This window comes from Perognathus longimembris, chromosome 9 (genome assembly GCF_023159225.1).
Source record: "Perognathus longimembris pacificus isolate PPM17 chromosome 9, ASM2315922v1, whole genome shotgun sequence".
Taxonomy (NCBI): domain Eukaryota; kingdom Metazoa; phylum Chordata; class Mammalia; order Rodentia; family Heteromyidae; genus Perognathus; species Perognathus longimembris.
Window position 1 is genome coordinate 68,233,618 of NC_063169.1, and position 27,531 is coordinate 68,261,148.

The following is a 27,531-nucleotide window of genomic DNA, read 5'->3' on the forward strand; positions in this document are numbered from 1 at the left end:
TTACCTTTGCCGCAGCCAGAACACGATCCTTGTTAATGATTCCACACTTTTTTCTCACAAGCATTAGCTCTGGATTCTTCTACTAATCGTTGAACAAACAATAAACCGTTCAAATGAACTGTCTTGCCACCACACAAAGGGGAGGCTCCCGACGCTGGACGACACCCCTGAGAAAGCCGCTGGGCTGCGGGGAGCCTCGTGCTCCCCGGGCCTCCGCGGTCTTCGTCAGGCAGCCTGTGCGGCCGGCTCTCTCTCCGGCTCATAGGTTTTTGTAGACTCACCTGTAAGTACTTAGCAGCGGTGTGTGTGGTGTGGTAGGGCAGAAGCACTAAATGATGGGCCGGGACGATTGTTCTGTCATTTTTACTGGTGTGTGTGTGTGTGTGATGCCACAGATTGGACCCAGGGTTTTGTGCTCCCCAGGCAAGTGTTCGATCACCCCAATCTCTTAACCTTCCTCTCTCCTTCTGCTCTTTCTTTTGCACGCAGGCCATGAAATCCAAGGCTTTGCGTGCCCTGGGCAAGTGATGTCAGGGAGTTCTGCTGCCAACTAACCTGTCCCTTTCTTATTCGCTCCAAAAGAAGGGAAGCAGACCGATTTGCTCTTCTTGATGTCTTTTCTTTCACTAGCCAGCAACGACGTGGACAGTGTAGGTTCAGGATGGCGGAATTGCAGAATCAAACCATCGGGCCGGGCCCAGGAGTGCGTGCTTGCGATCCTAGCGCCGGGGAGGGTGAGGCCGGAGGGCCTCGAGCTGCGGGCCGGAGCGGGGTGCACGGTGAGCCCCCGCCCTGAGAGGGCTTCGGGGAGCCCTGGAGGTTCGAACTTGCGTCCGCCGCGCGCAGGGCTGGCGGCCGGGGCGGCCTCCCCCGCCGCAGGGAGCCACGCTGGGGAAATCCCGGCCCCGCGGAGGGTGGAGCGGCGAGCCGAGGCCGGGGGCGCCGCGCGGGGCTCCGCGGGGAAACCGAGGCCGCCGCTCGGCAGCCCGCAGCGCCCGCAGCCGCACGGAGCGGCCCGGAGCCCCGCCGACACCTGGCGCCGGCGCTGGGGCCGCGCCGCTTCCGGCGGGGGGGGGGGGGCGGGCGGCGCTCACGTGACCCGAGCGTGGGCGGAGCCCGGCGGGCCGGGATCACCTGAACAAGGGAGTCACGTGAGCGGGGCGGGGCCGGGCGGCGCGAGCGGCGGTCACGTGACGCGGCTCCGTGGGGGCCGCCGCCGCCGCCGCCGCCGAGCCGCGCCGCGCTCTCCCCCTCGGGCTCTCCGCCTGCCTCGGGCTCGGCCTCCCCCTCCGGCTCCTCCTCCTCCGCCCCGCGGAGACGACGGGGTCCCGGGCGCGCCCCGGAGCGACTGCCCGCCGCGCGCCCCGCCGCCCTCGGCGCCTCCCCGGCCCGGCTCGATGGGCGCCGCCGCCGGCCGGAGCGCCCACCCGGGGCCCGCGCGCGCCCCGCTCCCGCTCCCGCTGCTGCTGCGGCTGCTGCTGCTGCTGCCGCCGCTCGTCGCGGGCCCGGCGGCCGCGCAGGAGGCCCCGCCCGCCGAGTTCCCGGAGCTGTGCAGGTGGGTGGCCCGCCGGGGCCGGGGCCGGGGCCGGGGCCGGGGCTCGCGGGGCCCCGCGGGCGCGCGGCCCGGCCGGGGTGGGGGGGCTGGGCGCGCGCGGGGAGGGACTTGGTCTCCCCGTCGCCGCCGGGCCGGGCTCGGGTCTGCCCCGCCCCCCGAGGGAAAGTTGCCTGCGCGCTGGCGGCGGGGAGCTCGGCGGGCCCCGGGGCTCGCGGGCGGGCGGGCGGGCGGGCGCGGGCGATCGCGGAGCCCCGCGCCGGGCCACTAGTGGCTGTCACTAAGTCGGGGTCTGCTCGGTGTGGGAGCGCCCGCCGCCCCGTCCGAGTGGGTGGCACGCCCGGGCCCGCCCCAGCCCTGCGGCTGCCCTCGCGGCTGTGTGGCTGCGAAGTTGGACGGCGGGGTGGGGGGGGGGAAGGCGGGGAGGGAACTCCAGCTTTTTGTTGGGATTGCTTCTGTGGTTGCCGTGCACGTTCCTCCCCGCCCCCTCCCCCACCCCGAGTTCCATCAGAGGGGATTTGCGGGCACCCCGAGCGTGGAGAGGCTCAGCTGAGAGTCCAGAGCCTGCGCGAATGGCCGAAGTGGGGGTGCTGATGGATTTCCTCCGCGTGCGTTTCCTCCTGTTTTTTTTTTCTTAAGCCTTGAGGCAGTAGGTGACTTTTTCCCCCCACCTTTTGATTGGGGGTTTGTGGGGGCCTTCACCCTGGATTGGCTTTCAAGATTTTACCCTTCCCTTCTCGGAGCCAACTTCCTGTCTGGCTGTTCACATGATGTCATTGTCTCCGGGTGGATTATTCTAGTGGAGTCTCCCACTCTGGGAACTACGGTTGTGTAATTTCTGGTCCTGGTCCGGTGGAGGTGTTGCTGGTGTCCGACAAGGACGCGAAGTCACTGGCCTGGGGAAACTTCTAACTCCAGATGCTTTCTGAAGGACCTTTGGACCGATCATGATGATGGGAAATCAAGCTCTTATTTTTTCAACTTTGGTAAAAAAGGAAGCAGGACAGAAAGTTCTGAACAGTTAAGCACCCCCACGGCAACTAGCAGGTGACTCTTTAGAATGAAGGAGTCCAGGTTGAGACTCCTCCTGGTGCTGAACTTCCAAGTTCATTAAGGTTTATGGAGATTCTCGATCTCATTTCAGAGAAAGTTCTATTCCCTCCTGGCCTTGAGACCCTGTAGACGTTTTGAGGAGGTTGAGGCTGACACGCACAGCCTTTGGAAAGGCCCATCCATGTCTTTTTTATTCCTTCCCCTTTTTGGAAGGAAGAGGAAGACTGGAGGAAGTCAGCAGTGCTCAGTTTCTGGGCAGGTTAGCTTTTCACCCAAGGATACATTGTTGCTCCCATAAGTTGCCCACTTCAAGTTCTGGCCAGGGCTGACATTCAAAGCTGCTGTGTTCTCAGAGCACCCAGGAGAAATGGGCTCAGTGGGCTCATGGCTCAGTCTTCACCTTGTTAGCTCTTAATAATTAAGGTTAAAGTTGACCCCCAGGGCAGACTGGCACTGGCTGATTCAGCGCCCCTCACTTGTGTACCGGGGTAGTCATCAGGGCATGGTGAACCTATGTTCACTCACCTCATCTCCAGGGCCCCTTGTCTCTGGAGTGGTCTTGGTGTCCACATAGTCTGGCCACTCTCGCATGTGGGTATAACTTAGAGAGGGCTCAAAGGTTGAGTGAAGTGCACAGTTGGTGTTAGACGTGCCCTCTAAAGTTGACATCTATGTTCGGTTTTCTTCAACAACATAAAGTTGATATATACAACACCCAGTTTCCCCTGAGGTAGGTTTCACACACCCCTCCCCCCACCTCTAACTGCGGGTGGATGCACCTGGAGTGGATCCATTGCCACGTGCAGTCACTGCTGCCAACTCCATTCCCGCAGAGTGAAGTTTCTATTATGTGTTGCTGTTTTGCCTTTTGAAGTTCTGGAGATCAAACTAGGGTCTCAGGTGTGCTAGGCAAACTCTCACCACTGAGTTCAACAACTAACCCTAGGGTATGGGGTTCCTTTTTTTCTTTTTCTTTCTTTTCTAATCTTAATTTTTTCACTAAGGGCAAGAATTCTGTGCACCTGTTTTAAATTCACATTTCTTCTAAATGCTTTAAAAAACTTTTCTTGGGACCGTGAGCAGTGATGGATCTGAGTAATATTATGAGATAAGATAGCCCATCTTATCTTATCCAAGGTCCTTAACTCCAGTATATACACGAGGAATGGGATGTGCGCGGACTTAAAGTCTAGTAGGGAAAGTCCCACCCAGCACTCCCAAGGTGTGCTGTTGTTACACAGTCTTTTTTTTTTCTTTCTGTAAAAACTCACCTGAGGAGGAGGCAACAAACAGTACAAGAAATGTATCCAGTGCCTAACGTATGAAACTGTAACCTCTCTGTACATCACTTTGACAATAAAAAAGTTTTTGTTTAAAATAAAAACTCACCTGAGTCCCCAGAGTATGAAAAATAGACTCCTATATAGTTGTTACCATTGGCCTTTATTTTTGCTGCTTTGTCACAGGGAGGTACTTCCTTACTGACAGGAGGATCACATTTCTTCTTTCCAGTAGAGCTCTACCACATGAGTCATCTTAATGTTCGCAAATGGGTTGAGATACGGAGTACTTTTTTTCCAATAGAAGCAGTCTTAGTCGTGGCTCAAGGCGGTCCAGGACCCTGGTATTCTGCAAATATATAAAAGGGACCAGAAACCATAGACACGCCTTAGATAGGGCTCTCTTGAGAGTCTGACGGTTGGTGCTCATTGCCTGTAGTGGGTGGAGTTGAGCTTCTGGGGAACCCAGGTCTAGACCTAGAGAGGATATTTTTCATCTGTCTGGTATGACCCTTGAGGGAAGACTGGCCTGTTCTGGCCTGTTGAGTACCAGTGGGGATTTTGGGTTGGTAAGCATGGGCCCTCACCACTTCCGGGGAGGGAAACAGTTTTGGGGAGGACTGAGGGAAGCGCAGTGGAGGGACCATTTCAGCAGCAGTTTTCAGGACAGGCAATCTTCCCAGGGTGGCTGGTTCAGAGCAGCACTTTCGATGAGCACTTGTTGGGATTTGATAGAATGGCTAGGAGTCTGGAGGATTATGGTGCCAGGAGCTTAATGTGGGTGGAGAACTTGGTGATTCTTACTCAACTCCTTCTCAGGAGTTGATGTGCTTGTGCAAAGCCGGTAGAGGATCTTGTTTCATGAAGCCAGCAGGATTGGCAGTGGGACTGGAACATTTCCTGGGCAGGAAGGAGGGTCTCAAAGTCCATGAGCTGGACCAGTGGGAGCAAGAAAGGAGCCCACGTGGCAAAGGGGTAGAGGTAGAGGTCAGGCCATGCAAAGCCGCTGAAAGTGGCTCTGATAGTTTCGGCTAGCCAGTGGCTACTTAATGACTATGATTTAAACTGTGTAAAATACCACGTTACATTTGTAGCATGCAAGTTTCCTCCTTTCATTTAGGTGTTAACATCCTTACTGGTGGAGCCTTTGCACTCATTATGAGGTCCAGCTTGATTTAGGTAGTTGACTACTTAAGAATGTATGTATACAGGACAACTCTTCCCCAGATTGTTTGGGTATGAATGTTGGATTTCTTAAAAAAAAAAAAACAACAACCTGTATTGAAGATGAGAATAACTAAGCCAGCTGGGAGTTGAAGTCATTTTGGATGTTATCTCTTAAAGAGATTTATATTTTTTCTCTCCTGCAAGTTTTCCAAAAGAACAATATCTAATGAGACTAATTAGGGCCATATGCTAACCTGGATCACATCCATTTGTGTGTATTTCTTTTACACAAATCCATTTGTATGTAAAGTCTAAGACAATTAATTATTATTACATTAGATCTTAGGCCTTCCAACGGCATTCCCTGGAAATAAATGGTTAATTGGGCTTACATCTTTTTTTTTTTTCCTTCAGTATTTGTGTGTGTGTGTGTGTGTGTGTGTGTGTTTTAAATCTCAGTGTTGGGATGGAATGCAGGGTCTTATATGTGCTAGGCAAGTGCTCTACCACTGACTTCACATCCTCAGCCTGAGAGGATTTCTAGAAGATAACGTCATTGGAGTGTCCTCCATTTTGGTCTTGACATATATATAGATTGCATTGTACTGGAGAGAGAGAATTAAGTGTGGGTCATCACTGTAGGTGCTAGTTTATCCCTGTAGCCCTTTTTCTCTTGGCATGCTAGCTACTGAGATCTCTTGATTATGCCCCTGCTGGTCCTGGATGGTGAATGAAAAGGTGAAAATAGCTGATTTGAGAGCTGGGTGTCAGTGACTCACGCCTGTAATCCTAGAAGCTGAAATCTGAGGATCATGGCCAGCCTGGGGAAGAACAGTCCCTGTGAGACTCTTATCTTCAATGAACCACCAGAACAAATGAGAAGGATGCTCTGGCTCAAAGTTGTAAAGATGTAGCCTTGAGAAAAAGAGTTCAGGGACAGCTCCTAGGCCCTGAGTTCAAGCCCCCATGACTGACCAAAAAAGGAAATAGCTACTTGACTTTATGGCATCTGCCAAATTATGAAGTGACCCTATCATTCTGCCTCCCTACTATGTAGGTTAGGGTTCTAGTTGTTTTATGGTGTAGTAATTCTTTGCCTTCCCATCCTTAGTTCTAGTCATTTTAGTGGCTTTGGAAAGATATCTCTGGTGGTTCATGATGTCGAAAAAGAAAAGAATATCTTTTATTGTGGCTATTGGTATATCTAATGATTTTGAATATATCTTATCTTATGAGGACATCTTCTTTAGTCTTTTTGTTGTTGTTGATCCTGAGGCTTGAACTCAAGGCTTGGACGCTGTCCCTGAGCTTTTCTGCTCAAGGCTCTACCACTTTGAGACACAGCTTCACTTCCTGTTTTCTGGTGGTTAATCGGAGATAAGAGTCTCATACTCTTTCCTGCCTAGGGTGTCTTTTGAACTGTGATCCTTAGCTCTCAGCCTCCTGAGTGGTTAGGATTATAGGTGTGAGCCACTGGCACCTGGCTTCTGTGCTATCTTTTGTTTTTGTTTTTTGTTTTTGTTGCCAGTCTTGGGGTGTGGACTCAGGGCCTGAGCACTGACCCTGGCTTCTTTTTGCTCAAGGCTAGCACTCTACCTCTTGAGCCATAGCTCGACTTCGGCTTTTTTCTCTGTATGTGGTGCTGAGGAATGGAACCCAGGGCTTCTTGTATACGAGGCAAGTACTTTACCACTAGGCCATATTCCCATCCCTTCTGTGCTATCTTTTAAAGATGATCTTTTGTCCTTCCCACTGTTTAATTTTTTTGGCGGGGGGGTGTCTATGGAATTTTAAGAGTTTCTTTAATGTGTTCTTGGCACAGTCTTTTCTTAGGTATGTATAATGTTTATTATGAATGTTTTCTTCCTGTCTCTTCTTGCCCTTTCATTTTCTTGGTGCTAACTTTTGAAGAACAAATATTTAAAAAGTTTGATGGGCTCCAACTTACAATTTTCAAAGAATACTTTTGAATAAATCAATTCAAGGCCTGGGCACTGAAAAAAGCTCAGGGGCAGGGCCCAGGCCTCTATTAACTTATTTTTGTACCTAAGCGATCTTTGCTTGCTGCAGGATTTGGTCAGCTCGGCCCTGTTATCCCTGGGCAGGCGGCTGCTTACTGTGGGGCTGTGCTGTGCTCTGGAGGGTGCCGGGCAGCACCTTGGCCTGGACCCATTAAATCCCCCCACCCCCCGCTGACGCCCCGTGACACACTGGGGTCCACACCGATCCACTGCTGGGGTACAAAATCTTTCTCAATCAAGAACTGGTGCCCTGCTCTACCCCCACCCCTGAGATTGGGCTGTAATTTTCTTTGCTGTGGTGTTCTTGACTGATTTCATTGTCAGAAATGTTTGTTTCATGAAAATAACCCATCTAGTTTTTATTTTATATACCATCAATGCCCAACATGGTTTCAGGTTTTCTACTTTGTCTTCTTTATCTACTTTGTTTCTACTTTTATTTTGAGCTAATGAAAATCTGTTTACCAAAAGATGTCATTTTACTTATTCACATATAAATATGTAGCATTCCACGCTTTTACATTTTCAAAGATCTCACTATCTGTGGGCAAAAAAATAAAATCCTGGTGTTTGTGTACTGTTTAATTTTACTTGCCAAAGACTTGCTTACCTTCTCCTAGTCTTTTCCAAAGAACAAGTGATGTTTTTCTTTATTTAACTTGAGTGGTTCTGGTCTTGAGTTTAGGGCCTCCTGCTTGTCCTGCTTGCTGACGCTCTACCACTTGAGCCACATTTGTAGCCTTCTTTTTTTTTTTTTTTTTTTGGCCAGTCCTGGGCCTTGGACTCAGGGCCTGAGCACTGTCCCTGGCTTCTTCCCGCTCAAGGCTAGCACTCTGCCACTTGAGCCACAGCGCCACTTCTGGCCGTTTTCTGTATATGTGGTGCTGGGGAATCGAACCCAGGGCCTCATGTATACGAGGCAAGCTCTCTCGCCACTAGGCCATATCCCCAGCCACTTCTAGCCTTCTTATTTCTAGTTGAAATCAAAAGCTTAAATCATCGGTTTTAAATCGTTTTACGCAATTAAGGAATACATTTAAAGCTGTGTGTGTCTTTCCCTGAGACCCATAACATTCTTATAAGCTTGACCTTTCTTCATCCTTTACTTGTTTTCTTTTTGGGGCCAGAAACGCTGTGTTCAAACTTACTGGACCCACAGTACTTTTAAAGTCTCTTTATCCAAGTGCTATTGTTTGGCTGTGGGCAAGAGTGATCACAAGGCTGAATGCAGGTAAGGACATTTAATACCCACAGTGAAGGATTAAGAGGGTGAAAACTGTAATCCATTCTGGAGTTCAGAGGTGGGACCTTTAGGAAGTGGTTAGGATTAGATAAGGTCCTTAGATAAGGTCACCTGGGACTAATGGGAGAAACCACACAGACAGACAGACACACAGACACTCAGACACTCAGACACGCACATTCATATACTCACATGCACATACCACACTCACACGCTCAGGATCGCATGCACGCTCCTGCTGCCCCCTGGCCTTTGCATGTGAAAGTTTGTACTGACTGCCTTCACCACTGTTGATCGTCAGAACTGTGAGCCAAAGCAAACCTCTTTACAAAGCTGCTGCCTCAGGCATTCCAGTGTGGTGATGTGGAGTGGGCTACTCTACCAGGAACTTGAATTTTGGGGGGACTATTTATTTTTTCCAAGGTGGCGAGTAAATAAAGGTGGAATTTCCCTTGTGGCCTAGCACCTAGTCATAGTTACAAGTGTACTATGTGTCTGGAAAAAAATGTTCTGTGCTTGGGTTGGAGTTGCTAATTCTGCTCGGCTTCTCTCTGGACTTATTCCTGGTGTGGCCTGCGACCTCTGCTGCTTTCCTACTCTGTAGCTGGCTCTGCCTTTGGATGGTGTAGAAGGTTGTGTGCGTTTATCTGTCTCCCTTCTGTGGGAACCGTGTTGCTGGTTGGTGTGTACTCTGGCTGTCTGTAAGTTGTGCACGCAGGGTGGCACAACTTTTGTCACCTCGGAGCATACTTTACAGTTTTGCAGATTCCTCTTTTGGGGGTTGGGTACGGCCTCAGCCGTCCAAGGGCTGGGATGGTAGGGGTTTGGCGCCTTGCCCAGCAGCACGGGTTCTTGGTTCTTTCTCTTTGGGCCCGGTTTCTTGGGCGTGGGTTTGTCATCCTGGTTTTCGTGGCGTCCAGGCCTTTGGGTGCGGAGCAGTCTGGGCCGCGCGGTGGAGTTCATCTCCTTCGGGCCATTTGTTGTCTGGTGCAGCTGTGCCCGGGCTGGCTGAGACTTGGCTACAGATTGTTCTAGGGAGGCTGGGGAAGGACAGGGCATGCCCGTGGCTGCTCTCCCGGCCTCTGGTCCGCTTTCCCCCCTCTTGGTTCATCCAGCACTTTTCCTGCCAGGAGCAGCTTCTGAGCCTGTGGATGGCTGTTGGCAGAGTCCTCACCTGTTGTCCTGCCTGTGCCCTGCCGGTGCCCAGGTCGGAGCCTGAGTGATCATTGTAAGGTTTATTAAAGTAGGCAGCTGATAAAGGAGACCGCCACGGGGTATCCAGGCTGGAGGGAAACTTTATTCCCCAAACTGCGTGTGGCCTGAGAGAAGGGTTGACCCAGGCCTGGCCCTGCCTTATCTAGGGCAGGGGCAGGGAGGTGTGGCCAGGTGGAATAGGATGTGACCTCAGGGATGGGGGAAGTAACTGCCCCCAGGTATGCTGGTTACCCAGGCAACTTGGTGGCGACTTGGCCAGGTGGGGGGGCACCTGCTTGGAGCCCTCCAGGGGTGGACCTTGAACTGTGGCCAGTCACTGCTCTCTGGGTCTCATTTTCCTCCTTGGGACAGGTGAGAGGATCTTTGTTGTTGTTAGTGGTTTGTTTTTGTTTGGGGCTATGTATTCCCAGGCTTGCCTCCAACTTAATTCTCCTCCTTCCCCTCCAGACTACTGAGATTACAGGTATTTATTACCATTCCTGGCAAGGAGCTGCTTTTAGAAGTCACTGTCCTGGTTTTGAATTGCAACTCCTCCGCAGGCCTTGGAATCCTGAGCTCGCTCTTTGCTGTGTGTCAGTTCGGATGCTAGCTGTGTTTCCACGCCTGTGTTGAAATGCCAGTGAGGCTCAATAACGCCTGGTGGGCCTCAAGGTCCACGAGTGGTGTGTGGCTTTCAGTTAGGGTCACATTCTCTCGGCGGCCTGCAGTGTCTCAGAGATTGTGCCTCAGGTAGCAAGCAGAGCGTGGGATCTCCCTGTGAGATTCCTTTCCAGGAAGCAGGGTTGCTCGTGTTGGGAGTGTAAAGCCGCCAGACTGTGTGTGGTTAAGTGTGTTCATAGAATCCAGAGTCACATGACCTTCAGGACTCTGGTTGTGTGAGGCTGGGGCAGGCCCAGGGAGAGGTGTCACTGGTGTGAGTGGGTCCCATGGCCATTCCACCAAGTTGTGGTGACCTCGCCCTGAGCTGAAATAAAGAGGGGTTTACAGTCCTCGGTGCTCTGTTCATCTCAGAGACAGAGGGAACGGGGGGGGGGGGCGGGGGAGGTGAATGGGGGGCTTCTCTGGGAGGTGGTGTGTGTGTGTGTGCTGCGTTCCAGCGGCAAGTGGGAACAAGGAGGAGCCCACAGGCCAAGAGTTAGTGCGAAACCTCTCCACCAACTCTGCTTGAGAAGCAGCTGTTGCCTGTGAGGTTTTGGGGGTGTATGGAGCAATGTGTCATGTCCTATTTTGGTCTCTGCTAACCACTGAGACGGTGTGGAGGGGCAGTGGGGAAAACCCCCGCTCCACTGTTCTGGTGGGCAGGAAACTTGGCCTTGAGGACAGCGGGAGACATTTGGCAGCCTTGTTCCTCTTCCTTCTCCTTGGTGTCAGGTCTCCTGGGGGACCATTGTAGAGTCAACAGAGGATGGAGATTGTGGAGCTGCAGGGATGGGAAGAGTAGGAACGTTGTGTAAACAGTGAACACTGGCTTTGCCATTTGGTTTGCCCCTGGGGGGCCTGGGAGGAAAGACTGGAGGTGGCTTTGTAGGCCAAGTCTGTGCTTTGATGCTGAGTTCTTTCTCGGGGTGTGTGCTGGTTAGACTGGGATTATCCAGGAGCAGCTTGCACATCGTGGTAAACTGTGTGTACCATTTTCTGTTGTCAGTTGCACACTTGAAAACGACTGTTCAGTATCTCACAGAAGAATGGTCCCCTCACCCTCCCAGCTCAGGCCTGAAAGTAGAGCACACAGTCGCGAGAGCAGAGGGGCTGCAGGAGTGATGGGGGGTAGGCCCACTGAGTCAGCCTGGGCTACCAGTCGTCGTCCCTGGGCTCCCCTTCTGCCTGTGACTTCCACACAGGAAGGGAAAGACCCTGCTTCTCTCTTCCTGCCCTGTCAGGGTGGAGCTGGTGGCCCGGTGGGGCTGAGCATCCTCTGATGGGGACTGGAGACCTCAGGTCAGGACAGAGGAGGTGGATGGAGGAAGGGGACAGGAGCTCTCGAGGGGGCCTCTGGGTAGCTGGTGGGACTGGGCCTGACTGAGACTAAAAGGGTGGTTGTAGGAGAGGTGATCAAGGGAGGCAGGCATCCCAGAGGCTACTGCAGTGATTTGGGAGCCTTTGGAGGATTTTTGGTACCTTTAGCTTACCTGTAAGTTGGTGACAGTTCTACTGTCAGGTTGTGGGTGAGCTAAGCATGGGCTCTGAGCACAGCTTGCTTTGTTGGCGTGGATGCTTGAAGGCCAGAGGCCAGGTGAAGGGCATAGGCTGTGGTTCTGTGTCTGTAAAGGTTGGGGTGGGCAGCGCCCTGACAGATGGCGAGGGCTGAGAGGTGTGTTTGCACCTGGGCAGGACAAGTGCAGGGCGTATCTCTGGGTTCTTGGGTCAGGTGAGGTGCAGCTGCGCCTTTTAGGAATGCACCAAGGTGAGCATGACTGGTTGTGAAGCAGCGATTCCCTTTTCCCAGCCCACGTGCGGTCCACACGTGAGTGACCCCAGCCTCTCCAGATCCGGGCCTTGTACACTGTCCTCCTAAGTGACTTTTGTGAAGCTGTAGCAACTCATGAATGTTGCCCACTACCCTGTTGAGTGGTCTGTACCACAGTTCCGGCTCAGCCTGCCTAGGTGAGGGCCCTGGAGGAAGGGCTTTTGGTCCAGGAGGCACAGGACCCCAGTGGCAGAGTAGAGGGCTGAGCGGCAAGCTCCAAATTCTGTGCCTTTCTGAAGGCACATTGCAGGCAGCTGTCTTCCAGTCAGCACCTTGCGAGCCTTGCTTGTATCTTTCCTTGTGCCTTGAGGAACAAAGCACAAACCTGCTGCTACTCAGACATGGCAGAAATCTGGACAGAGCAGGGGTAAGAGTTGAACCCTGGCCCCACATGGTGGACGGGTTGCTGAGCCGGCCTGCAGCCAGGCAGCCCAGGGCAGGAGAGGGAGCCCTTTTTCAGGAGCTCTGTGTTCTCAGGACATCTGCCAGCATGTGGCCATGGAATTTCTTTCCAGAAGTGTCTCCCCTCTCCTGCCGTTCTGGTCCCTTAGGCCTTGATGCTGATTTCAGAACTTGAGACTGAACCCCTGCTCCGCTGGTTCCCACTTCCAGACGCCGGAATTCCAGAGTAACCATCTTGGAAAACTAAAGAGTAATGCCTGTCTTTCTGGTGACTTTTTTCCCCTTTTTGCCTGCCTCATATCTTTCTCCGCAGCTTTGTGGGTTTGTTAGAATAGGAAGTGAAGTACTTCCTATATGAGCTCGGGCCCCGCTATGTCAGGCTCATGTGCTCCCCAGCCTGAGGTTAGGGTGCGGGGTCATCCTGCCAGGCCAGATTTCTTCAAGCCTCAGCAGCTGGATGCTAGCAGTGTGCATCATGCCCTAACTGCCCTGCCGCAGGCCCCCTGGGGACCCTGCTGTGTCCCCCGCTTTTCTCCTTCCCTGAGCCTCCCCTCCTGGGAAGCGGGGGTGGGGGGTGGGGTGGGGGGGTGGGGGAGGGGGAGGGGGGCAGATGCCGTCTCCAGCACAGTGGGAGAGTTGGACTCAGAAAGCTTTCCTCTTTGGTGACCATCCGCCATGCCTTGCTGTGGGGACCGTGTATGTAGAGTACTGGTTTTACTTCTTTTCATGGAAACCCAACTGCAGATTATCCTTGTTTATTACTTTTGTGACTGATCTAGTTATGCCTGTTTTATATGCTGAGGATTGTAGGACAGCAATAAAATGTTTACTAGCTCCATGACTGGCTCAGTGACCCCCAAGATTCACAGGGAGTGGGTGAACTAGAATTTGTTTCAGGAGTATTACTGTGTGACAGAAAATGAAAAGGGAACCAAATGACAATTTGATAGAGATATTTCGTGTTTGTGGGCAGGACAGTATTCTATGTATGTTGAATGTAAAATTGTTTTGTTTGTCACTATCGTCATCATCATCATTGTTAAAGAGTTTCACAATATAGTCCAGAAAGACCCCAAACTCAAATTCTCCTGCCTCAAAGTATGGTATTACAAGCTGTACCACCATGCCAGGCCTTGTAAACATTTACATACTTTATTTTAATGCCAGTTGTTATTTATTTGCTAACTTTTAGTTATATGGGGGGGGATGTCTTTGTTATATTTCCATGCAAGGTCAACTTTTTTTTAAACTACTCTCAATTTAACTTACTTCTTTGCAGAAGAAAACATTTTTGAAGAAAATTTTATTGTCAAGATGATGTACAGAGGGGTTACAGTTACACCTTCACAGTTAGGTTGTGAAAGGCACTGCAGTTGTGGGTAGGCAAGCTCTTGGTGGGTGTCACACAATGTCAAGTTGCTTTAAGACATTCTTATGGCTGTTTCCTGTGGCTTCTTTTTGGAGTTGCCTTGGTTTGGACAAACATGTGGAACTCACTTGGTGGAGGTAGCAGTGGCTTTCTGGCTCCTGTGTGCTCTCTCCCTCGCCTCTGTCCTTCCCTCCTCCCTCCCCCTCCACTCTCCTCTTTTTCTCTCCCTCTCCTCTCTCTCCCTCTGCTCTCCATTCCTCCTCTCTCCCCCTCCACTCTCTCCCCTCTTTCTCTCTTCCTCTTCTCTCTCCTTCCCTCCTCTTTCTCTCCCCGTCTCTTTCTCTCTTTCTCCTCTCTCCTCTTCTTTTGCCTTCTCCTCTTCCCTCTTCTCTTCTCTCTCCCTCTCTCTTTCCCTCCTCTCTCTCCCTCTCTCCTCTCTCTCCTTCCTTCATGCTTTCTGAGCTAGAGCTGAGTGCTGATAGGACCAATTTGCTCCTTGGTCACCTGGACTCCGCGGGGATGGGCTTCTCCCGTTGCTGGGATTGCTGGTGGCATTTGCTGTTGGACTCTGCCCAGCTATGCCGTCATTTAAAGGCGGGTGGTTAGCTGGGACCATGGAGTCCACCAGCAGCTTGGGCGGGACTAGCACAGCAAGGGCAGTGCTTTGAGTCTCATGACACCCTGGTGTGGGAAGTGCAGATGAGAAAGCAGAACCAGCCCGAGGCCCGTGACCTACTGACCAGCTGCTGAGACAAGGCGTGGCCCGGTCTTTCCCAGATGTGTCTGGGCACTCCAAAAGGTCTTCTGTCTTTGCTCAGCATCTGTGTTGCCTGTGACATGAGACTTACAAGGGAATTTGTTCATACACCAAGGAAATTTGTTCACACACCTGCTCTCATCTGCCCCCATAAAAGGGCCGCCATAATGTTTCTGCATAATCAGTGTTTTACTGAGACTTTCTTTACTAGCTATGTCTGTTGCCTCAGTGGCATTTACTGTAGCAAGAGTTAAATGACAAAGTATCATATTTTGGCAGTTCTGGTGTTATACTCAAAACCTAAGATTTAGGGATGGTGATGTGGCTCAGGTGGTAGAGTGCCTGCCTCACAATGAAAAGGTCTGGAGTTCTTGGTGCAGGTACTCCAGTACCATCAAAACAAAACCAAAGATTTCCTGAAAAGTTTTTTTTTTTTGTCCTGGGACTTGAACTCAGGGCCTGAATGCTGTTCCTGAGCTTCTCTTGCTCAAGGTTAGTGCTCTACCCACTTGAGCTATAGCTCCACTTCCAGCTTTTTCTGTGATTAATTGGAAATAAGAGTCTCATGGACTTGCCTGTTTGGGCTGGCTTTGAACCACAAAGATCTCAGGAGGCAGATCTCAGCCTCCTGAGCAGCTAGCATTATAGACGCCAGCCACTGATGCCTAGCCAAAAGGTTGTTTTTTTTTTTTTTGTTGTTGTTGTTTTGCATTTTTTTCTTTTGCCAGTCCTGGGCCTTGGACTCAGGGCCTGAGCACTGTCCCTGGCTTCTCTTTGCTCAAGGCCAGCACTCTGCCACTTGAGCCACAGCGCCACTTCTGGCTTTTCTATATAGGTGGTGCTGAGGAATCGAACCCAGGGCTTCATGTATGCGAGGCGAGGAGCACCTTACCACTAGGCCACATTCTCAGCCCCCAAAGTTTTTTTTAAGTGAAAAACGAGAGCAAGTGAGGCAACTTCCCTTGGCGGTGAAGCTCGTTCCTGGGCTCAGGCTAACGGAGATTTGCTCCTGGCTCTGTCACTTCCCCGCTGTGTGAGGCCCGGCAGGGTGGTAACCTTCCTGAGCCTTCAGATCTTTGCCTGGGAAGCCAAGGAGCTTCACATAGTTGGAGAAAGTGCCAAGTACTGGTACGGGTGACGCTGGGCTTAGTTCTTGGGGAGCCTCTAGGGGACCGGCTCAGTCCAGTTCCCTTCCTTCCCAACCCATCCATAAGTAGTGGTTGTACTGGGACTGACATCCACTGTGGCCTCGAGCGCTGTGAGGAGAAGTGATTCGCAGTGACTTCCAAGGGCTGGAGTGAGCAGAGGCCTGGCTGCCTCCCTCCCCCCCCCCCCCCCCCCCCGTCCCACAGAGACACAGACCCAGTGGAATCTGCTGGTGGGGGGTGGGGGGTGCAGCTGCCCATTCTGCAGGCTTGGCTCACGGGCCGGTGGCGTCACTGGCTTGGGGTGTGGGACTTGTCGGGCTTGCTGTCGTGTGGATTTGGAGCTTCTGAGAAGGAAGAGTGAGCCTCAGTGAGCTACGACACTGAGCATGGGAGTGGAGGATTTGCCTTGCTTTGCTGGTTTTCCAAACCAAGGTTCTTGCCGTTCTAGCTGGGATTAGGTGGCCTCATCCTGGGGTAGTAGCTGAAGTGTGTGCGAGGCTGGCCCACTGGGCAGGGGTCCCCCCCCCCCCCCCCCCCCCGCCAAGGCTTGTGAAATTGTCCCACCTCCTCTCCCCTTGCTTTCCTTTCAATGTGGTGGAATTGAGCTATGAGCCAGTGACCTTCAGAAAACTGACCTGGAAAGAAAGACGGGTTAGATAGAGCCCACTGGGTTTTTTTTTCTTCTCTTTTTTTCTTTTCTTTTTTTCCACTGGGTTTTTTTTCCTCTCCTGCTGTGACAGTTGCTGGCTCTAGCAAACTTAAAAGAATTTAAAATTATTTCGTGGTGGAGCAAGTGAAGACTGTGTCCACACAGATTGTGGATATTCTGTTCCAGAGCACTTTCTTGTTGACGTTTTAATTCTGTGGCTTAGGATTTTTTTTTCCATACAATATGTTGACTTCCTTTTCTTCCCTAAGTCTTCACTGTGTGTGCCAAATAATTTTGTCTAGAAGATAGCGCTCACTCTGTGGAGTGGCCTCACTTGGCACAGAACTCTAACCACCAATATGGATAGTTTTCTAATTTTTGCCTGTATATGTTCACTTCAGGTAGAGGATTTTGTAATAAACTTTTGGATCAAAGTTTATTATTCCCCAAGGATATCATTACATTTTACTTAGTCTCTAATGTCTTCTCTCAGTTCTCCAATGTAATCATAGTGCTTTAAAACATAGGTATTAATTTAATTTTGAAGATGATTTCAGCCTATGCCATTCTGGTGGTTTTGCCTTTAATGAGAAATCTGCAGTCATCTGTAACCGTCAAAAATGTAATTTCTTAAAACGTGTTTGTTACCCATTCAAGTTTATTGTAAAATAGGTGGTTTTGTGTTTGTTTGTTTTACTGGCACTGGGGCTTGGACTCAGTGCCCGAATGCTTTCCTTTAGCTTTCTTGCTCAAAGCTGGTGCTTTACTACGTGAGCCACACCTCCGTTTCTAGCTTTTTACTGGTTAACTGGAGTTAAGAGTCTTTCAGATTTGTGTGCCCCGGCTGACTTCAAACCACTGTCCTCTGATCTCAGCCTCCTTAGCTAGGCAGGATAAAGGCGTGAGCCACCAGCTCCTGGCTGTATCTCAGGGGTGGTACATCTCCACGTTGATTGAACCTCACCATGCCCTTACCCTGCATGGTACACGGTAGGGTTTAAAATATGTGGTCTTGGTTTCCAGGGAGGGAGGGCATTTCAACTGAGAGTCACCCCTGTGACCCCAGGGACCAGGTGTGCTGGCGTTTTGGAGTGCATGGTCCCTGGAGTGAGTGCCCGGTACCCGCAGCAGCTTAGGAGCAAGCTGTAAGTGCTGTGACTAAGAGCGCTGAGCTCCTAGGCCTCTGCCCAGATCTGTGTGTGGCCCGAGGGGTGCTGTGCTGGGTGCCCCCAACCCACCCCAGGTCAGCAGGTGCGTGCTTGGACAGGATCCACCTTGCTACTCCCATCTTCCCGTCCATCTTGATAAATCCAGACAAAATAAGTAGAGGATGCAAACAGAGGAAAGCTCATGGTCCAGCAAGGCTGATTTTTTTTTCTTTCCAGGAACTCTTGATTCCAGGCAACCAGGACAGTAGCCCTTATTTTGTTCCTTTTCATTTTTCTCCTCCCTGTGGCTCAAGTGGTAGAGTGGTAGCCTTGAGCAAAATGAAGCCAGAGACAGTGCTCAGGCCCTGAGTTCAAGCCCCAGGACTGGCAAAAAAAAAATACCAAATATCTAATTTTTCTCCTCCCTAGGCACACTTTACATTTCCCTTAAATATCACTATGCAGAGACAGCTGTGAGTTTCTGGAGCAGCATGAGGTCTTAGGAACCGTGCGGACTTCTGTGGCATTGACTAAATGAACCTTTATGTCCTTATGTTCCTCCAGCACGTGCTTAGGACTGTGCAGTATTTTGGTGCCAGGCTAAGGTTTTAAATTTGCTGTCTAGTAGCCTGGAAAAAATAGCCACAGCTCCTGAATGAGAGGTTAGCATTTCTGGGTAATCACAACTAATGATAGAAACGTTTTTACTACTGCCCTAAATAACTTGTGTTGAGGGCCCTTTCTTTGTTTCAAGGATAAGATCAAACTGCTTTTTACTATCTGGGGTAACCAGGTCTCTTCACCTCCTTGGCCTTCTGAGCTGCTGCAGTCTGCTCTACCTATCTGGCTGCAGCCACCTTGCCCTTCTCCTTTTTCTCTACGTGTGCCAAGTTCACCCAGGACCTTGCAACAGCTAGTCTGCCTGGGCTCATCTGTCTGCTTGGACCCGTCTTCTGCTGTATCTCCCTCAGGCTTGTTCATTTTTATCAGCCTGGTCTTGGGGCAAACACCAGCTCTGAAGACTTCCTAGTCTAAAGAACCCTGTAGTCATTTCCTGCCACATTCTGCTAGCTTGTCTTCAACAATAACAGGGGGAATTGTCCTGTGTGTTTATTTCCTGACCTTCCTACAAGGATATGCACTCCAACATGCCAGGAGATTTGTCTGTTTGGTCATAGCTGTACGTACGCTTCTTTGCCTTCTCAAGCAAGTACATAAGAAATAGAGCCAGGTGTGATGGTACACCCCTGTAATCCCGGCGCTTGGAAGTTGCTGGGCTACAAAGCACGATTGTCTCAAAAACCTGAAAACCAGATGACACAAAAATAGTGTGTGAAATGAGCAAATGCAGGTTAATGAAAGACTGAAGGAACCAGCTTTGACTGGCTTTTTCTGCCTGGTAGTACTTGGTTTATTTTCTCATGTTGAATCCTCCTGGTGCTGAGCGATAACTAGCCAGTTCCCATGAGGACTCTCAGTTGAGCAGTCAGCCCTTGCAGGTCTGAGGCCGTCCATGTAACCGGTTGTTCAGGTTTGTAGCACTTGAGTGGTGGACACCCCACCTCCTGCCAGAGTGCTCACAGTGCTCGGCTTCTGGGCGGTGTGTCTGGTTGCTAGGTTGTGGGGGTTCGTGGCACCTTGCCTCCCAGCGACACTGGAAGGGCTGCTGCATCTGCTCCATTGCTGGTGGGGCTCCTGGAAAACGGGGTCATTGCCTCAATGGGTCAGGGTGGGAAGTGGCTGGTCACATCTGTGAGCCGTCACTTCCCACTGTCAAAGTCCTCCCGAAGGGGGTACATGGGGGGGGGTGAGTGGTCCATGCCTGGCCCTCTGCACCCCCACCTCTGGGCGGGGCAGGTCTCCCTGAGCAGCTCTGCGTCTCCTTGCCTTCCATCAGTCTCCTTTTAAAGACACACACAAACATGATTGCAAGAAAGAGCAGTGGACTGACACTAATTGCACAGTCAACACAAAGGAGCCAATCCTTTGTCCCAGGTGTGCAGTTTGATTCATCATTAGCAGTTAGTTGAAGGCTGCCTTGCGGAGGGAGGTTTGCCCAGACCGTGAAACTTCTGCTCCGTTCCTTGGTGAGTCAGTCTGAAGCAGATCTAGTCTGATAGTGAGTCAGACAGTTGGATCTCTGCCTGCACAGCTTTGTCCTGTCAGTTCAGGTCTGAAGAGTAGCTGGAACAGGTAAAACCAGAAGCAGGACTGCCTTCGGTGCCCAAACTAGTTTTTAAGTAAAGTAAGGGGTTAATCCCTTCTGTTTTCAGCAACTTGGGGTGATTGGTAGGGTTACATCTTCACAGAGCATCATTTACTTATCTAAGTTAGTATACTTTAATTAGTGGAGGATTTTTAGTATTCTGACGGTGTTTAAGTCCCGAGGTGGCTTCAGAGCAGATTTCCTGGAGCGAGGTGGCATTTGGTGGTTTCTTTTCAATTTATCAGTCCTGACTTTGGTACTTTGGGCTCAGTGTAACTTCTAGTTTGTGGTACTTGAAGCAAATATGGCTTGAATGTCAAACTGGAGACGTTTAAGTATTGGCAAACAATGACAGTCAGTGACAAGTTGTTTCCCTTCCTTTCTAGTTACACATGGGAGGCTGTTGATACGCAGAACAGCCGCGTGTATAAAATCAAGCTCTGTGGAGATGGGGAGATGGTCGGGTGTGAGCCATCAAGTGCTGTTTGTATGTTCGACTTGAAAACGCGCAAGTATTATTCAGTGGGTAAGTAAAACGGTTAGATTCCGGCATTGACAACGTGTATCTAGGTTTGAAAAGTGACTTCATGCATCTAGCTATATGGATATGCCTGTCTACACAATTGTATATGCTTGTAATATCACTTGTTTTATAATGGCTAAAAGTGGTGACCATTTGTCTAGTGTGGGATAGAAACAAGTTACTTCTACTGAGTGGGTAGCGTGTAGGAAGGAGTCATGAGAATCATTCATGTGATGGATGTTTACTGGAGTTCCCTCTTGATTCTCATCTACACGTTCTTAAACTCTACCTTCCTCTACTCTACTGCCCTGTGCCAGTGTCCCAGTCCCCCATGCCTTGTGGCTTGCTTCTCTGGTGATGCAGTGTGTCCTCAGGCAGTGTGTCCCTGCCTTCCGAGGTGGGCCAGTGGTCCAGACAGCTGGCAGTCTTAGGGGACAAAAGCGTAACCCATCTTACTTCAGGTCATGCTGTTTTTCCAAATGTAGTTCTCCTGGGTCAGGGCCCCTCTCCACCGGTGAGTAGAGATGGTGACATGGAGAGGGGCAGAGGCCTGCGTCCCCCAGAGTGGTGCTGCGTCGTGTGTCTGTGGTGACGTTTCTCTGGGACAGTTGGAGTGATGGCGTTTAGTCTTGGTGGACAGGAAGCAGTGGGGAGCAGGGTGGAGGAGCTGGCTGGTGTTTGAATTGGGGAGGGGGAGCCTGGAAACATTGCCACGTAGCATGGAGATTGCTCAGCTGCAGCTGGAAGCAGGAGGTGGGGAACTCTGGATCCTCTGGCAGAGATCCAGCACCTCTCATTTCCTGACTCTTCCATGAAGACTCTGTAGGCTGAGAACCAGGGAGAGGATTTTTGAGGCCCAGGATGGGGATCTGAGGAAGCACCAGGCTGTTCTGAACTTTTGGGTGGGCAAGCTTACAGTTTGGTGATGTACATCTACATGACTTGTGGATGAGATTGCTGTTCTCCTCATTCTGGTATTTAGATGACTAAGAGGCCTCTTGGCCAGGGCTCTTCAGGTTTTCAGAAAGGGGAAAAAGCAGTTTTCAAAACCAGGAAGGAGACCTAGTAATAGGGTAAGTTGGTGATGTGAACTTGCAGTATTCATTCTCCTTTTGACTTGTAGACACATGAATAGCTTTTCAGGTATTCAGACCCCTAGAGAGACAGATGATGATGCGTACTGTAAGCCCTGTGGGTATGGAAGGTGGCTCTGAGTATGGATAAACCACCTCGGGGCTTCTGCCCTGTGAGGGTCACATCACACAGGTGTAGGGCTGACACAGGAACGGGACAGGAGGTGTGCAGGTAAGGCTGACATTAGAGAACTTCCTGTAATGCCAAAAATGTGAAGTTTCGACACACCCACAAAATCTGGATCTTCTAGTAGGCCAGGGAACAGAAGAGTTGGCCTGTAAATCCTAATTAGGAGCTTGAGATCTGGAGGACTGAAGTTCAAAGCTAGCCTGCATAGAAGAAGTAGTGAGATTTCATCTTCAGTTAACCAGCAAAAAGCAGTACTGGAAGTGTGGCTTAAGTGATAGAGCAAGCAAGCTGAGAGAGCTTTGCGTTCAAGCCTAGGCACTGGCACAGAAATAAAGGGGAAGGCGGGAGGGAGATCCAATTTATGGGGTAGAGCAGTAGGTCTCGTGGAGTGATTCCCTTCCGGGGATGCCCTTTAGAGCTCTCACACTGCGGGAGGAGGCTCCTGTGGGGTCCCTGGAGTGGGAAGGGGAAGATCTGGCCCAGGGCACCGCCTGTGGCTGCTCCCGCTCCTGAGGCCTCCAGGGCCGCTGCCTCAGAGGTCATCAGCCCCGTCAGCCCAAGTTCCCGGCCTCCTGCCCAGCCCTGCAGCTAAGCCCTGCCTGTCCAGTGGGGGCCCCTGCGAGGCGAGGCTCAGCGCCACCGTGTTCACCCTGGGGCGCCCATCCCGGTCTCGTCCCAGCCCCAAAGGCGCTCCAGAGCCTCTCCCTCCGAAGTGTCCAGGTTCTGCCCAGCTTCCCAGGCCTGAGTCCTCCTGACTCCTGACCCGCCTCCCAGCCCGCCCTCCGACTGCCCGCCACCTTCCCACTCCCGGATCGCCCCGTCCCTGAGCCTCCCATTGAGGGTTCCCGCCGCTCCTTCTGGGCCGGCTACCGACTCCCCGGATTCCCCAATTCCCCGATGGCCGATTACCCACTTCCCCGATTCACCGACTCCCCCGATTCCCCCATGGCCGATTACTGATTCCCTCCATGACCGATTCCCCAATTCCTGATTTCCCCGATGGCCGAGTTCCTGATTCCCTCGATGGCTGATTCCCCGATTTCCCCAATTCCCCCATGACCGATTCCCCGATTCTCCCGATGGTCGATTCCCCGATTTCCCCAATTCCCCCGATGACCGATTCCCCAATTCCTGATTTCCCCGATGGCCGAGTTCTTGATTCCCCCCATGGTCGATTTCCTGATTCCCCCGATAACCGATTCCCCGATTCTCCCGATGGTCGATTCCCCGATTCCCCGATTTCCCCAATTCCCCCATGACCGATTCCCCAATTCCTGATTTCCCCAATGGCCGAGTACCTGATTCCCCTCATGGTCGATTTCCTGATTCCCCGATTTTCCCGATGGCCGATTCCGCCGATTCCGCCGATTCCGCCCATTCCCCCATTTCCCCATTTCCCCAATTCCCGCGATGGCCGATTGCCCGCGATGGCTGATTCCCCGATTCCCCCGTTTGCCAGCCCTCTTGATTTCCGACGTCTCCCGATTTCCCTCGATTTGCCGATTTCTCCCGATTTCTTTTGAATCTCCGCCCCCTTCCCAGACTTGGTGATTCCCCGCGGCCCCCCTTCCCCACCCCCCGCGCCCCCCAGTCGGCCATCGGGGGAATCGGCCGCGCTCCTTTCCCTTGCGCCCCGCTGAGTTCGCGCCCCCCCCCCCTCGCTCCCCGGCCGCCCCGTCCCAGCCCAGGTCCTCCCTCCCCGGACCTGGCCTGAGGGCTCCGCCCGGGCTCAGCCCGCCCCCCTGCGGCCGGGGTTGGTGGGGCTGCCGCTGTCCACGGTCCACACAGCTGCCGAGACTCAGCCCGCCCCCCTGCAGCCGGGGTGGGCGGGGCGGCCGCTGTCCAGGGTCCACACTGCAACCCGGCCTGCCTAAGGGCCACTCATAGCCCGCCCTTAGAGGTAGATCCAGTGTGTGCGTGGTGGTAAGAGGGAGCGGTGGAGGTTTGGACACCAAAGCGACAGGCGAAAGATGATAACGTTGTGTGAGTGGCAGCAGAGATGGAGGAGTGTGGATGGATTTGAACTGGAGGGCCTGTGCAGCAGAACTTCCTGATGGGCCGAATGTAACAGAGAAAGAAAAGAACAAATGAAGTCATGAATCTATCTGCCTGAACAGCTAAGGCGGTGCCATCATTTCCTGAGATAGGGAATTCTGGGACAGTGACTGTTTTGTAGGGTTGTGAGCTTTCAGACGTAAATCATAGTACCACTTGTAATTTGTTTGCGCCTTGGAATATCTGTATGACAGCGTGTGTTTTCGGCCCTGCTTGTTCCTTCTCTTTCCCCTTCAACTAGGTGATTCTCTTTGGAGAAGCACGAGCAGATCCCTCCTGGAGTTCAACACGACCACGGCCTGTCAGCATGCAGGCTCCGAGCACCGCGTGCAGAGTAGCATCACCTTCCTGTGTGGGAAGACACTGGTGAGTCCCGCCCCGCTTTGGGCTGACGCCTGCCCTCCTTGACACAGGTCCCTGGATGAGAACACCTGGCTTTATTACAGTGTGAGCAAGCAAGATCTCCAGTCAAATCACCACCAGGACCAGTAAAGAAAGGAATCCTAAACCTGTAGCTTGGGGCTGGGGGTTTAGCTCAGCGGAAGAGTGCCTGCCTGGCAAGCACAAGGCCCTGAGTTCGGTCCTCAGCTCTGGGGGGAAAAAAAACTATTAAAAAAACCCACTAAACCTGTAGCATTAATGTGAAATTTGAAGTACAGTTGAGAGCCATTCTTTTTTGAAAATTCAAAGCCCTGGGTTCTGTTTATGTCACAGGCATAATTTCTTTTCTTCCTTGGACTTCTTTCCCTAGCAAGTATTCCTTTCATTGTATTTGGGGGCAGGGGAGGAGACAGGGGACTGACCTCAGGTTCTCGAGCTTGCTGGCTAGACAAGTGCCCTGCCACTTGAGGCATATACCTGGTCCCAGTATTTCATTTGGATGGTTTTCGGGTGGAATGTTCCATTTTCTAAAGCAAAGCTCTCCCTTTCTCGTTTACATGGGATCTGAGAGACCCGATTGGGTCAAGAGAAGCCCTGGCTAGCAAGTAGGGGGTTCAGTACTTGATGCTAAGTAGATACATGATTGGAGGAAGTGCAGTGCTTATTCTTCGGGGAGGGGGGGCATACTGTGCATGACTTGCTGGGCTTAGAGAGGGACTTGGAATGCACAACTGCCGAGCAATGGGAGAGCTGGTCAGTATAGTCCTGTGATTGGCTTGAGCGGGAGTAAGAACCCAGTTGTGGAGCACAGTCAGGTTGAGTGGAAACATAGGCGGCTGCCATGCGACTTGGCAGTATCATCTTAGAAAGCGGTACTGCGAGCGCTGCGGCTTTTGTCCCCTAGTGTCTCTCTCGAGGCGTCCCATATAGAACACTGTGTCAAGTTTGGATCCACGTTTCAGATTGCACACGGGGGGAACGTGAGGAGTGTGGCAGCTTGGGGCGGGAGGGCTTCTGTGATGGACAGGACAGCTGCCTTTGCACTTGCATTTCCCTTGAGGACTCTGCCGGCCCTGAGGGGAGCGGTGGGTCCACCCGTGGGAATGTGTGTCCTCAGCAGCCGCGCTCGGCGTGGCTGGAGAGCTGCCTCGGCGCGGGGCTCGGCTGGGTCTGCAGACTCCAGCTGCACGCGGCCTCCCGGGGGCCTCGCAGGAGGCCTGAGGTCAGGCTGGCTGGCTTTGAGTCCGTGGGCATTGGGTTCAGAGAACGTGGGAGTCGTCGTTCCCAGGATTGCGTCCAGTGAGCATAGCTGGGCCGCCCGCCACACAGCGTTGGCCCAGTGGATTTTGGGATGCTTTTGTCTCTGGATGTCTCAGTTTGGGAACCTCCGGGTCTCATCTGAGCGTAGCAGTGCTGTCCCTGCTCTTACTGCTGCTCTTCTTTCATTGGCCTTTGCTGTGTGCTCAACTTAGAGACTTGCTGATAGGTGATGTGCTAATGATTTTAACCATTTTTGTTTTAACAGGGCACTCCTGAATTTGTAACGGCCACGGAATGTGTGCATTACTTTGAGTGGAGGACCACTGCGGCCTGCAAGAAGGACATATTTAAAGCTAATAAAGAGGTAACCAGGGAGCTGAAGATGATATAATCACAGTCTACTCTGGCCACCTTTAAGACTTTTAGAGTGAAAATCCTTTAAAATTTTTAAAATTTATTTCCTAAGTTATTTTTTTCATGGGGCTTGGACTTGGGCCTGGGTGGTGTCTCTGGCTTGTTTTGTTCCAGGCTAACACTCCACCACTTTGAGCCACAGCTCCACTTCCAGTTTTTATATGGTTCATTGGAAATAAAAGTCTCATGGCCTGCCTGCCTGGTTTGGCTTCAAGCTGTGATCTCCAGATCTCAGCCTCCTGAGTAGCTAGGATTATAGGTGTGAGCCACCAGTGCCTGGTTTCCTTTAAAAAATTTTTATTTGAGCAGAGATGGTATGTGATTTAATTGCTAAAACTTTTCTGGGTGGCTCTTGTTTTTAAAGCAGGGCATTTACAGTATCACGGGGTGGTGTTTGGAGCCATCGGCTCTGTGATGAGGTTGGGCTGAGGTTTAGGTTATTGTTATTATTTGTCTTCATGTGTCTTGGGCAAACCCTATCCTGGTCCTGTGCCCCGCTCATTTTCCTGTTGAAACCCTGCCTTCAGCCTTGGAGTGGCTTCCAGATGCACCGAGAGTCTCAGCCAGGCGTCTCCACCGTTTACTCTCTTCCCAGTTTACCTTAGAGCCATCATTACGGCCACCTAATCACTCCCTCAGTTCCTGCATACTATTTTAGTTGTCTTACAAGGCCACATTAGCTGGGCACTGGTGGACCACACTTTAAATCTTGGCACTCTGGAGGCTGAGAGCTGAGGGTCATGGTTTGAAGCCAGTCCAGTCAGAAAAGCCCCTGTGACACTCTTATCTCGAGTTTACCATACAAAAACCAGAAGTGCATCTGTGGCTCAAAGTGGTAGCGTGCTAGCCTTGAGCAAAAGAGCTCAGAGACAGGACCCAGGCCCTGAGTTCAAGCCCCACAACTGGGGGAGGAGGGGAAATAGAAGGTCACATTAGTCTCCTACTCCTACTCCTATACAGGATGCTGCTTTGAAATATGTATGCATTGTGGAATGGTAGGATTGAGCTTTTTATTAAAGTGGTTTAGTGGGATGAGAGCACTTAAAATGACCTCAATGATTTTGAAGACACAATACATTGGTGGGTAGTTAGCATTGTTAACTGTCTCTTGGACAGTTGCCCCTCCCCCCCTCCCCCTTCCTTTGGGTCTTCCCTGACGCTTCCTGGCTCCGAGGAACAGGGGAGGGGCCCCCTAAGGGGGCCATGTCCTGCTCAGATAAAGTAACTGATTCTTCTTACTGCTGGCCTTTAGATTCCTATTGTTATGGATGGCGTTCAGAGACTCTTGGGACCCAGAAACTAACAAATGGTAGTGATCAGTAGATTTTACTGTTGTCCTCATACTATACCATGTAGCTTAAGAGGGCAAAAAGATGCTTACTGTTGAAAAATCAAGTTATAAATACATTTGCACTGGTTTTTCAAATATACACATCCTTTAAAGAGAAGATAGTCTGAAGTGGGAGAGGCAAAGTATTTCTTTCCAGAAAATCCTATAAGAATGCTCAGTGAAGAACAGTGTGGGGTAGAGTTGTAGCTCCGGCAGTAGAGTGTCAGGGCTCCCAAACTCAAGGCCCTGAATTCAAGCCCCAGTCTAAAGTGGAAAGGATAAAGGCCGGTGTAATTGGGAAGTGGTGTAAAATTTAAACTCCCAGCCGTAAAACTTAAGCCATGTACCGTTGGTAGTAGGAAAACAGGAAAAACGTTTGAAGACACGCACACCCGTGGGTGGGGCAGGGTGTGTCTTCCTGCGTGTCCAGATGGCTGAGCTGCTCCTCCATCATACCCTGGATGTTCTCCTGGGTCCGTTCTCCAACCTGCTGGTGACACTCGGGGTTTTGTTTCATCTCGAGTGTCCAAAGTGACAGTGGCGGGCTGGGAATATGGCCTAGTGGCAAGAGAGCTTGCCTCGTATACATGAAGCCCTGGGTTCGATTCCCCAGCACCACATATACAGA

The 27,531-nt window shown here is 51.5% G+C and overlaps 1 protein-coding gene and 1 long non-coding RNA gene across 2 annotated transcripts in view; one reads left to right on the top strand and one right to left on the bottom strand.

The window, feature by feature from the left end:
* The first annotated feature begins 1,382 nt into the window (after positions 1-1,382).
* The window catches only part of Igf2r (insulin like growth factor 2 receptor), an 81,694-nt gene continuing 55,545 nt past the window's right edge, over positions 1,383-27,531 (top strand). Inside the window, 4 exon segments of the mRNA XM_048354396.1 lie at positions 1,383-1,555; positions 20,064-20,203; positions 23,760-23,884; positions 25,425-25,523. Coding sequence (XP_048210353.1) covers positions 1,398-1,555; positions 20,064-20,203; positions 23,760-23,884; positions 25,425-25,523 — 522 coding nt within the window. The 5' untranslated portion in view covers positions 1,383-1,397.
* On the bottom strand, positions 3,135-7,799 carry LOC125357467. The gene is made up of 3 exons (XR_007212159.1): positions 7,284-7,799; positions 5,572-5,574; positions 3,135-3,146 (listed from the first exon to the last, which is right to left on the bottom strand). It is a non-coding gene; the product is annotated as an uncharacterized LOC125357467 (long non-coding RNA).